This window comes from Artibeus jamaicensis, unplaced genomic scaffold (genome assembly GCF_021234435.1).
Source record: "Artibeus jamaicensis isolate MK-2021 breed Jamaican fruit bat unplaced genomic scaffold, CSHL_Jam_final contig_233, whole genome shotgun sequence".
Lineage (NCBI taxonomy): Eukaryota > Metazoa > Chordata > Mammalia > Chiroptera > Phyllostomidae > Artibeus > Artibeus jamaicensis.
The window spans coordinates 47,319,360-47,331,573 of record NW_026521486.1 but is presented as its reverse complement, the minus strand read 5'-3'; the positions used below and the strand labels follow the sequence as shown (position 1 = coordinate 47,331,573).

Below are 12,214 nucleotides of genomic sequence, written 5' to 3'. Positions count from 1 at the left end.
TCCTCACTGGCCTTCCTCTGCTCGTTCTTTCCCCTCCAATCCATTCTCCACCCAGCAGCTGGTGTGGTCTTTAAAAATAACAACCAGAACATGGTACTCCCCCGCTGCAATCCCTCCAATAGCTTCCCACAGCAATTAGGGCAAACTGATCAGGGCTTTGCCGACTCCAGCTGGTCCCAGCCCTGCTCATTTCACTTCTGGCACACTGGCCTTTTGGCCTCTCACATGTGCCCTGTTCCTGCCTCAGAGTCTTTGTACTTTGCGCCTGGGAAGCTCTCCTCTGAGTGCTCCTTAGATCAACCACTCGCCACTCTGGTCTCAGCTCAGATGTTACCTCAGAGAGGCAACCCTGTTTTAATTTAAAGTATCATCCCTCACCTGATTTATTTCCCATAGCACTCATACTATGTGAAATGGTCTTATGCATTTGTTTATCCTTTCCACCCACGCCCCTGCCACCCCATCAAAAGGTAACTTCCATGAGGGCAGGGGCTTTATCTGCTAGGGACCAACTTCCATGGCTGTCCTGGTTTTACCACTAGAAGTCCCAGGTCCTAGAAAACACATCAGTCTAGGGCAAAGCAGGACGGTTAGTCACCCAGTGTCATGCTTTGATCACTTCTGCATTCCCAGTATCTAGTCTAATGCCAGGTGCATAGGGTGACCTCAATAAATATCTGTGCAATGAATCAAGAGGGCTGGCTGTCCATAAAGAATTATTTGATACTGAGCCCTGGCTGGTGTAGCTCAGTGGATTGAGCACAAGCTGCGAACCAAAGTATTGCTGGTTTGATTCCCAGTCAGGGCACATACCTGGGTTGCAGGCCAAGTCCCCACTTGGGGGCACGCAAGAGGCAACCACACATTGATATTTCTCTCCTTCCCTTCCCCTCTCTAAATATAAATAAAAATAAAATCTTAAAAAAAATTATTTGATCCTGGCTCTAGGGGGCAGCCTTCCCCAACCTGTGAATTGAGATGGTGCTTTGCAAAGTTGAGCTAAAATCTGTGCATCAATTCAGGTGGTGAGTTCCACAGGATTCTCCCCAGAACTTACAAGATCCCTTTCCCCATTCCCAGCCCTGTGGAGTTCAAGTCTCGAGCTCTGGTTAAGGCAGCCTGAGGCTGTGCCTGACACAGAGGTGCATCCCCTGTCCCCACCTCGGCCCCCCTCTGACAGCTTCATCCTCCTGAGGTCAGGCTTACAGACCACAGATCAGAAATAACTGTTTTAGAGAGGAGGAGCAGGTGGCTCCCTGTAGGGAGGATCTGGCCCCATCACGAGCATCCCAGCCGCCCAGGCTGCAGGAAGGCATCCTGAATCCAGGGCTCAGATCCACAGGGTTGCCTTGGCTCCCCAGTGCTGTCCCCCAGGGCCGTGGCTGCCTTCTGACCCTAAAAGGGGATATCTTCACTTTTCAGGGCCAGAGTGAAACTGCTCAGCGTCTGGCTTCTCACCGAGACCCACTTCCTCTGCCTCCTCGCTGACAGCCAGGAAGTCCACACTGAGGGCAGGATGCCGAGTGAGAAGAGGCTGAGTGAGAAGATGCTGAGTGGAAGCAACGGGTCTCCGTGCTCCGCAGCTTCACGAGTACCTGAGGCAGAGTGAGAAGCAGCACGTGGGGGGCAGGGGAAACGCCTTTGTCACCACAGCACGGAGAGGCCCAGGCCTGCCTGCCTCTCCTAGGGTTCTCTGGTGACCTGCATGTCCTGACCTCAGTGCCTCGGGCAAGGTACCTGCTCCAACTCTCTTTTCCCTTTCACCGTGAGGTCGTTGTTGGGTGAGGGGTGGGGGGAGAGAGAGAAGGGGAGAGGAAAAGTCTGCAGTTAAGCTCTACATGGCCTTGCGCCTGGTGCAGTGGGGTGGGAGAGAGAACACTGAACCTCAGGGCGGGAGGGGAGGGCACTAACCCTTCCTAAAGGGCAAAGCCTGGCATGGGGATTAGTGCATATTTGTCATTTACATCTGAATTTTGGGTGTGATTTATTGCACTAGAAAGTTAACCACAGAGCTTAACCAATGGACACGGGTCCTCCTCTGGTCCCGCTGCAAGAGCTCTGGGGGAAGTAAAGGGACTAGAGTTCAGGCTGTCACCTATGCCCGGTCCAGGGCATGGGACCCAGCAGTAACACCCTGTAGAGGCCAAGTGGCCGCATCTGAGGCGCTTCCAGGAGGAAGAGGAGGATGGACGGAGGCAGTGAGGCGTGGAGATTGGTCAAGAACTGTGTGGGAAGGTACCAGGAAGAAAGACAGACGCGGGTAGGGGCATGAGGGAGGTGAAAAGGACTGGGGTAGAAGAGGGGAGGTTGGTTTGCCTATGTGACTCAAGAAACTTTTCTCAAAGGCCTTCCGTGTCCTAGGCGCCTACTATGCAACTTGTGAGCCTGGAGCCAAGCAGTGCTAGTTCCTTCCCCCTGGGAAATTACGCTCTTTTGGAGGAGGGATCACTAATAATAATTGGACAATGATTTGATTTCAGTGGTGGTGAGTGCCAGGCGTTTGGCAGGGAAATAGGGGGAACCCTGGCATGAGCTGTGGCTCTCTCAGGGAAGAAGAACCGGGCCGAGATCTCCACTGCTTTGGCTGGCTCCCCAGGCCCCAGCAAGGACCTTCAGCTAAGGCCTGAGGAGCCTTCGGCCAGCAGGCCCCTGGGGAGAACTGAAGCCTCAGGGGAGATTAAAAGGGCATTCAGGCCTTTCAAGGCCTCTGCCAGGAGGGCAGCCAAGAGCAGGAAGGACTTCCCAGACACTCGGGTTGGGACATCTGACGTCTGAGCAGCAGGGGCTGCCTCTCCTCAGGGAGGGAAAAACTAACATCTCACAACTGCAGACTTTCCTCTCTTTTCCATTTCCCTGTCTGCACCCCATTTCTCTCCACTTGCCCATCTTTGCAGCTTTCCCTGGGCTTTCACTGTGTCCTCCCTGGAGGGAGGAAATGGGCAGTGGGTCTGGTGCCCGGAAGTCTTTGAATGTTTGGCTTCCTCTGTGGCCCCAGCAGTTCCTGACCGAGCTGTAGGGGCAGGATGAGGGTCTGCCCTGATGCTGGGAAGCGGCCTCTCCCCTGGGCTGCTGTCCTGATTACCCACGTTCGTGTCCCTTCTTCAGCAGCGCTCTGGATCCAGAAAGAACTGGGCATCTGTGAACGGGGCCTGGGGCTCTACTAGGACCCCTCTCTGGCCCCGGTAGCTGCCTGCCAAGTCTCTGAAGCATGTGGTCAGAGTGTGGACGCTTTGAGTCCTGAGCAAAGACTGCCCAGGATAGGCTGGAAGATGGGAGTGTTTGAGACTCAGGTTTGGAAAGGCTGGAAGGGGAAGAGAGAAGGGGAGGAGGTAGTGTGGGTGGTGGCTGGGGAGTAGTGTTGGGGAAAGGCTAGTGCAGACCAGGAGCTGGGACATGGGTGTAGAAGTGAGAGGAAAGGACACTTGGAGCCTGAGAAGTGGCTACAGCCAGACTGGAGCCACCATTTTATTTTTATTTTTTATTTTTTAAATTTTTATTTATTTATCTTTAGAGGGGAAGGGAAGGAGAGAGGGAGAGAAACATCAATGTATGGTTGCCTTTCGTGCGTCCCCTGCTGGGAACTGGCCTGCAGGGAACTGGTCTGCAACCCAGGCATGTGCCCTGACTGGGAATCGAACCTCGATTATCTGGTTCGCAGGCCCGCGCTCAATCCACTGAGCTACACCAGCCAGGGCTGGAGCCACCATTTTAGAAGATGGATCAGTCAAGGTCAGAAGCAGTGTCTCCTGGGTATTTGGAACACACACACGTGTGCACCTGGAAAAGCAGCAGCTGGTGGGAAATTTCAGCTATTAGTTTATGCACGTTCGCTTGTATAACACCAGATTTCCCTGGTAGGCAGGCCTGTTCCCCTTCCATCAGCATAGCTCCAGACCTGTTCCCTCCTTCTCTGTGGCTCTGCCTGCCTCTCCTTCCCTTTGGCCAGCCGTCACCTCCGAAGACCTGCTCAGTGATGTTTCCTTGCCGCTCTTGCACCTGGGTAGCCTGAGCACCAGCCAGAAGAATGTGCCTCCAAGAAAGTGTGGGGTCCCTGCTCTTGCCTTGGTCACCTCCCCACTGGCCCCGGCCCTGTCTAGCCCTCATGAACCTCTTTCTAGCTTGCTCACCTACCTCACCCAGAGAAGGCAGGAACCTGCCTCTCCTCTGCTTCCCTGCTCCACCGCTTGTCACAAGTGGCTCCTGGGTAACTGGCTGTGACCTGCTAGTCCTAGGGAGGTTTGGCTCAGTGCCCATCAGCATTCCAGCCCCCGGTCTCTGCCCCCACCCCAGGAATGGCCTGGGAGGAGGTGGGAGAACTGAACTGGAACCATTCTTGGAGAAAGGAGCCTGGGCAAGCATCATAAAACTTTGAGACTTCCAGAGACAAAAGCTAGAGCCCCAGGGATGGTACCTGCCTTCTCTTCTCAGTCCCTCTTCATGTAGACCAGCCACGGTCAAGGTGCAATGTAGGGTCCCAGGGGAGCTGAAGGAGGCTTCAGTGGCCTGGGTACCAGGCAGAGACCTTACACCCTCCAGTAACCAAGCTGGCCCTTTCTGCAGGAAGCCTGGCCCACTGGAGGCCTGTTAGTTAAAACTTCCTCCAACCTCCCACTGTCCATTCCACCAATCAACCTCAAATGATGTAGCCATGTCTGTGAGCAAAGTTTGCAGCAGAGGACAAAGGGAGAAAAGAGTGGAGACAAAGAAGCAGCAAGGAGGGAGGGAGATGGAATAAAATGCCGTGAGAAAACCGAAAAGCAGCCCTGGCTGGTGTAGCTCAGTGGGTTGAGTGCGGGCCTGTGAACCGAGGGGTTGCCAGTTCAATTCCCAGTCAGGGCACTTGCCTGGGTTGCAGGCAAGGTTTCCAGCATGGGACACATGGGAGGCAACCACACCTTGATGTTTCTCTCCCTCTTTCTCCCTCCCTTCCCTTCTCTCTAAAAATACATAAATAAAATATTTAAAAACAAAACTTAAAACCACCCCCATCCTTCCCACCCTGCCTGGGTGTAGGCCCTCAGTGGGCACCAGCTGACTTCCCACAGTTCCCATTCATGTCATTTCCACCCATAATCACTAAGCACCTACTTTACACCAGACGCTGTGCTGGGTAGGGAGCCCCAACCAGGTTTGTATGTTAGGGAGACAAAAGAAAAGTCCACTAGACTCTGTGGTGGGGAAGCCCAGTGTCTGCTCAGTTAGATCTTTAGTGCACAGCAGCGTTGCTGGCCGTACCTTCACTTGCAGCAAATGTTGTGGACTGAATTGAAGGTTCTGTGGCATTACCTAGGAAGGGTGAGGAGGGCGAGTCTGAGTGCGGTGACCAGGGAGGCAGTGCAAGGTGGTGGTGAAGAGTGCGGGCTCTGTGGTCGGACTGCCTGAGTCTGGCTCTGCCTGGTGCAATGTGTGACCTTGGGCAAGTTACGCCACCTCTCTGAGCCTCAGTATCTTCATTTGCAGATAGGGTTGTTCTGAGGACTAGAAGATGATGTCTATGAAATGGCAAACACAGTGCCCTGCACTTGGTAAGGGCTGGAAGGGACCGTCACTGGGCTGGAGCAGGTGCAGTGGGGTTGGGGCATAATGCATGGCTGCAACAGATTACTCATTAGCTGCATCGACCAGAGTGGCGGCTGATTGGATGCGGGAGAAGGAGGGAATGAGGTCCCTTGCCTATGTGGTGGTGAGGTCCCTAGAGTAGGGAGCTGAGAGGGGCAGGGCAGGAGGAGGGGCAGGTGGGTTGGACGGGAGTTTCAGACCTGCCTAGTGAGAGGGACCTGTGAAGACCCAGGAAGCTGTGGGCTTTGCAAGGGTAGAGCTCAGCAAAGAGGGCTGGGTGGAAGGAATACAGACCAGAATCAAAGCCAGGGGCTGAAGAGCCCTCCTTACCCAACCACCCTCCTTGGCTTTTCTTTGGGAGCCTCTGGAGTGCCCTGCCACCTGCCTGAAGGGAATGGGGCGGAACGCTTGTATGGGTAGGCTGCGTCGGGGCGCCCTGCTCTCCGGCCGCCGTCATCTGCCTGTTCCTCCCCGTTCTGGCTCTGCAGCCTGTGTGCACCCAGGCACGGGGGAAGTGGTTCTGGACGTGGGCTTCCCCTGCCTTGGTGGGATCTGCTGGTACGTTTGAGAGGCAAGACTGCAGAGGGGTAAAGCACAAAGACTCTAACTGCTTGGGTAGAATCACTTATTGCTCCACACCTTCCCAGTTGTGAGACCTTGGGAACATCGTTTGACCTTTTCATGTCTCAGCTTCCTCATCTGTAAAGTGAGGTAATAATAACACCTGTCTCAGAATTGTTATGATTCTGAGGAATGATTAAATCAGGGGATGTACCTATGTAAAGTATCAAGGACAGGGCCTGGTACATGTTAGCTGTTATTATTATTTATCTGTCTGACGCACCTGCTGGGCATCTCACGACAGTCAGAGCTGGGTGGAGGCTACCGGACAGCACGACTGTCCCCAAGATGACTCACCGTCTGTCTTGGGATGTCCTCCTCAGACACACTAACCTAGTCCCCTGCCCCTGCAGGCCACAGCCTCTATCAGCTGTCTGCTGAGCACTCATTCCACAGGCCGGTCCCCTCCTGGGAATCCTGAGCCATAAAAACGTGCCCCGTCATCGGCCTTGGCAGGTGACAGAGGGCTCTGTCTGCCAGTTATAGGAACGGGGCAAAAGGAAGGTCCAACGCCGAGGATCCCCCTTGGCTCCCAGTGAACAGGCCGCCTTCTCAGTCTTCCGGAGGCGGGGGTGGGGAACGAGAAACAGACCCGGAAAAACAAGGCAAAACAATGGTGGTGTTGAGAACAGACAGGGGAAAAGTGGGTTTAGGACACTTTCATTTCCCCGATTTGAATGACTGTCTTCAAGCCCCGCACCACCTCGCCGTGTCCCTTTCCTCAGTTTCTCTGTCAGACACACAGTGCAGACCAGAACGAATGTGATGTATACATAGTACAGCACAGCATGGGGGTTAAATGAAGCCAGGCAACTTGAGTGTAAGCCTCGGTGTCATTGTATACCAGCTGTGTGGCCTCGGCAAGCTACTTAATACCTCCGAGCCTCAGTTTCCCCAGCTGCAAAGTGGGAATAACAGCAGTACTGCTTCATAGGGTGGTGGCAGAGATTACATACAGGTGAAGCACTTGGAACCATGACTGGCACTTACAGGCCACTGCGGCCTGCCCAGAGGTCTATGGAGCAGATGCCCTGCGTCACTACTCCCCAGCTCCTTTTCCACCCACCCAAAGTAGGGGCAGCGTGAATGGCACACGGACTCTGCTGATGTCTCTCTGGAAGCTCCCCTGCAAGAGCTTCTAGACCAGGTCACTGGCCAGGGCAACCTGAAACTTCAACTCACTCCCCACCTCCACTCCTAACTCCCCTGAACCCTCTTCTCCAAGCACCCCTGTGACCCCGGCCTGTTATTCCTTCCTGCCAATAGCCAAGCTCTTCTTCCTTCTTCCAGATTCCCAGAACTTGGATAGGTGGTTTTGGGCTTGGGGCCAGATTCATCCACAGGTCCCCCTCTTTCTTTGGAGAGGCATTTAAAACTCCCTCATGGTTTCTCGAAGTGTGGACTCAGCAGAGAACCTGGGGGTGTTTATTCAAAATACAGATTTTTCCATTTCATACCAGTAGGACTGAATCTGAATTTGGAGGATGAAGCTTGCGTTTTGACAAGCTCCTGGGAAGATTTTCTAATACACAGTAAAACTGAGATTTAAATCACAAAACCAGCAGCTTCACCCCAGCTCCAAGAAAACACTCATCGGTGGGAGACAGGGGCTCGGCGTCCCGGAGGGAGGGGAAGGGTCGCCAGAGGCGCGCTTTCCCCCAGGCCGGGCAGACGCAGCAGCGAAGGGAAAACGACTCGGTGAGGCCCAAGGGAGCGAGTCCTCGAAAGCCCGGGGAGGGGCGTGCGCCTCTTTCTAAAACCCTCATTAACTCGCTGAGCAATTACCCGGCGCTGCGGGAGTCGAGTCGCTGTCGCGGGCCTCCGACTCTCCACCCTGTCAGAAGCAGGAGCGAGGCAAAGAGGACGAGGGTGGAAACTGAGGCCCAAGGAGGGGACGCTCCTGGTACAGAGCCTGCCCCAGGCTGCCGTCTGGGCCTCCACCCGCACTGCAGCCAGGCAGCGCGGTGCGGGTGGGGTGGGGGCGCAGCCCTCGAAAACCCCCTGGTTTCTTGAAGCTCGGCCTCAGCGTCATCCATCCCCAGGCTCATTCCTTCTTCTCCAGCCTCAACTTTCTCGACCGCGTCCGCCCCGAGTGTGCTCGCAGGGCGGGCGGTGGGGGCGTGCGGTGCGATGGTGGGAGCGCAGCGGTGGGCGGCTGGGCGGCGGGCCCCCCCCACCGGAAAGCAGCCCAGTCCCTCTCCCGGGCTGTTCCAGACCCTGAGCCCAAACGGGAGGTAGGACGCCGGGCCGGGAAGCGCGGGAAGCGGCCCCAGCCCGGATTTCCCTCCCGGGTGGGGCCACAATGACTCACCCCCTCCTCCTTCCCCGGAGTTTCCTTGTTTGCATTTCTCTTCCAGGCCACGTGGCGGCCGGTGCCGCCACTCACCGCCCCCACCCGGTCACCTGGGCCCAGCGGCCTCGGCACACACCCCGCGGCCTCAGTCCACCCCCCAGGCCGCTCCTCCCCACTGGGGTTTCTCGGGGCCGTGGCTCCTGCCCGCTCTGCATACCCCCGGGCCCGGTCTCCCCTCCGGCCCGGGCCACCCCATCCTACACCCTCCCGGACTGTGAGCCCGGGAGCCTCCTCCCCGCCCCCTGGGTCGGTCCGGGAGGGGAAGGGGGCGGGCAGTGCAGGGGGTGTGACAGCTCCCGCCCGGACCAGTGCCAGCTGCAGCCTCGCTTCAGTGCCCTGTGCCAGCTGGCTCTTTCGTCCGGGACGGAGGCGGAGGTTCGGGGCTCCTGTCGCTGACAGGGGGGATTCCCCCCCAACCCCTCAGCCCTCTACCCACCCAAGAGGAGTCTCTCCTCCCAGCCTTGCCTCTGGCTGCCCTGGCAGGCGGTCGAGTTAGAAATTGGCCCTGATCACTGCGCCTGGGACTTAGAGCCCGCTCCCCCACCAAGATCCTCCTCTCCGAGCTGGCCAGGACTCCCGGGGGGTCCCTTCAGCCTTTTGCCGGAGCCTGCACGGCTGGGCGGGCTTGAGAAGGAACATGAAGGTGGGTAAGGTGGGGCCTGGGGCGAGGAGGAGAGGAAGCAGACCCGACTGGGGATTTCGGGGTGGAGAGAGAGGGTTGAGGATTGGTCAGGGGTGAGGGAGGAGGGGAGAAGGGTTTGAGCTGAAGCTGCAATTCTGGGGGATCCAGTGAGTCTATAGCCTCAAACCGGGAGGTGGTGGATATCCCTGCAGCGACTAGGGCGGCAGGGTGGGGCAGAAGTTCAAAGGAGACCGGGAAGGACGGCCGATCTCCGGCCAGCCAGCGGGAGACCCCTAAGTGCGCCAGACCGGCAGGCCCCGGCGAAGGTCTTCCTGTCCCTCCCCCAGCTCCTGGCAGGGTTGCAGCACCTCCGCCTGCTCAGTGCAGAGGATTCTAAGGAAGTGGTGCTGCCTGGGGGAGTTGTGCCCTGGTCCAGCTGCCTCGGCCCCATGGCTGGCCCCCTTCCTCCCCTCCTCACAGGTTGGCTGGCCAGGTGAGAGCCGCTGGCACGTGGGCCTGACTGTGGAGGGCAGCCCCGCTCTGGGGGCACCACAGGTGGGAGGCCTTCCGGACGTGGTGCCGGAGGGGACGCTGCTCAACATGGTGCTAAGGAGGATGCACCGGCCCCGAAGCTGCTCCTACCAGTTGCTTCTCGAGCACCAGCGCCCCAGCCGCATCCAGGGGCTTCGCTGGGTGAGTGCCCGTTGCCCACCCAGGCAGGGACCAGGGCTGGTGAGGTGGGGTTGCGGGGGAGGTCGGCGCGGATTGGGACCACCGGCATGCTGGAGGCGGCCCAGCTTGCTCTGGGGGTGTAGGGCGAACCACGGGATGGACAGTGGGTCAGGCAGCTTAGCGGCAGCGTGCGTGGGTGGCCCACACAGCTGCCTCAAGTGTGTCTGTGTGTGTGGCGTCCCAGAGCCCCCGTTTAACATGGGGGTAGGAAGCACGGGGTTTGTCATTTACCCATCACCTTTCTGTGCCTTGGGTCAGTGCTTGTGTGCTCTCTAGGTGGGGGTGAAAGACACGTGTGAAATACTGGGGAGCAGGTCAAGGCAGGGGCGAGGCAGGCTTGGTTACCGTTCTCCACACATCACCGTGGCAACATTCTCTTTTAGTGAGAGACTGAACTGCACCAGTTCTGCCTTTCGATTTTGGGGTGAGGTGGTCATGTGAACACCGCTTGGCATCTGGCTTTGGGGCGGGGCAGGGAAGGATTCTGAGAAGTTTAGAGGATCTGAGATGACTGGAGCCGCCCTTGCCAGGGAAGAACAGCTCGGAGCTGCAAAGCTGAAGGAGAGAACAGGAAGGGGGTAATGGTGGGGTGGGGTGCCGGGTGATGGTCGCAGGATTCAAATCAGCAGAGAAGCTCTCCTCGAACACCCAGACTTAACAGCGTGCCTTCGCCTGAGGTGCAGTGTGTGTGCCCACCCGTGTGTAGGCGAACTGGGAGGGCACCGGGATAATGGGGTGGAAAAGCGAAGGGAAAGTGGGAACAGGGGACAGACTCCGGGGAGCTTATCTCTTAGGGGCAAGTCCCACTGAGTAGAATGACCACCACCTCCTGCCTCCTTCCTCCTGCCTCTCTCCATTTACAGTTACCAAACCCTGAGGCTGAATAGAGAAAACGGAGGCCCACCAATATGAGGGGCCATCTTGTCATCAAAATTGGGAGGGGACTCTAGGAGACAGTCCCCCAGGCTCTCCCTCCCAGTGTCTTCCAGATAAGGGTCCTGGGTGCTCATGATGGGGCTCTGGAGGGGACAAGGGAGCTGGTGACTTCTGGGCCTAGCTCCCCCACTTCCAGGTCACTGGCAGTAGCTGCTGCTGGGAGCCAATGGGCTGGAACACTCCCTCCCTTCTTCCCCCTGAGGCTATAATTACTTGTGTGTTTCCTGTCCCCTTCCCAGCTTGCGGAGGCAAGGTGGGGAGTGGAGGAAAGGTCAGGTGCTAGGACAATGAGGTCACTGGAGGATCCCCTGGGACCCAAAGTCTGGGAGCGGGTAGAGGAGGCCGCCAGCCTGTCTCCTGACGCCTCCAACCCCTGGTGTGCTCGGGGAGGCAGGAAGGGTGGCGGTGAGGGTTGCTGGAGTGTAAACGGGGTCAAAGGCACAGAAACAAGGCCTCTCCCCTGCCAGGTAGGGGGCAGGTGGGAATTGGTGATCAGAGGAAACTTAGATTTTTCGGGTTGGAACAGGGGCCCGACCCTCTCTTGATGACCCGCTGTGGGGGATGGAGGTGGGGTTTTTTCAGCCCACTGTGTCTGCGTTGGAGACTCTGGGCACCTGTAAAGCTGTACCTCTCATCTCTAGATGACGCCTGTGACCCATGGAGAGCTCACATGAGGAACGGTGCCAGGCAGGGAGTGTGCACACACAGGGTAAAGGGTGGACATTGTGAGGTGGTAGAGCCCATGGTCCCAGGAGGACAGTGCTGGGAGTTATGTAGCCCATTTCCATCTCATAGAGAACCTGATAGAAAACCAAAAGGGGTGCCCTGGCTGGTGTGGCTCCGTGGATTGAGTGCCGGCCTGTGAACCGAAGGGTGGCTGGTTCAATTCCTACTCGGGGCACACGTGTGGGTTGTGGGCCAGGTCCCCAGTAGGGGGCTCTCAAGAGGCAACCACACATTGATGTTTCTCTCTCCCTCCCTTCCCCTTTCCCTAAAAATAAATAAATGAAATCTTAAAAAAAAATTTAGAAACAAAACCAAAACCCAAGGGGGAGCCCATCAACTTCCTGAGGCCTAAAGAGAGCACTTTCTGTTCCTGCTGGGCCAGGATGAGAGAAAATAAAAGAAGGTTACAGCAGGAAGGCCTGAGGTTAGATACAGAGAGGACTTGCCAACTGACAAAGGTGACACTGGAATGGAATGGAAGAGCCTCTCCTTTGGAAAACATGAAGGGGCGAGGAGATTGGTGTCTGGGAACCAGCGGGGGAGGGATCGTTCAGTCCAGAGGCAGGGGCCAGATCTGGATGACCTCTGGTGGGTCCTGTGAGCTCAGAGACACCTGGGGATGCTTCCCTTTGAGTGATTGTTTTGGGGTGGTGTCACTGTGCTCC

At 56.9% G+C, this 12,214-nt stretch overlaps 2 protein-coding genes across 4 annotated transcripts in view; both read left to right on the top strand.

Annotated features, from left to right (window-relative positions):
- Window positions 1-1,516: 1,516 nt before the first annotated feature.
- LOC128626805 (basic proline-rich protein-like) lies at window positions 1,517-9,029 on the top strand. The gene is made up of 3 exons (XM_053661431.1): window positions 1,517-1,605; window positions 8,069-8,414; window positions 8,538-9,029. Exons 1-3 carry the CDS (start codon window positions 1,517-1,519, stop codon window positions 9,027-9,029), a joined length of 927 nt encoding a protein of 308 aa, XP_053517406.1.
- Window positions 8,854-12,214, top strand: part of RAPGEF3 (Rap guanine nucleotide exchange factor 3) — a 49,145-nt gene continuing 45,784 nt past the window's right edge. Inside the window, exons 1-2 of one of the 3 annotated variants that reach the window (XM_053661923.1) lie at window positions 8,854-9,176; window positions 9,636-9,848. In XM_053661923.1, the coding sequence (XP_053517898.1) occupies window positions 9,171-9,176; window positions 9,636-9,848 (219 nt within the window). In that variant the 5' untranslated portion in view covers window positions 8,854-9,170. The remainder of the gene's footprint in view (window positions 9,177-9,635; window positions 9,849-12,214) is intronic. The other 2 variants (XM_053661924.1, XM_037135503.2) reach the window with 2 other exon arrangements.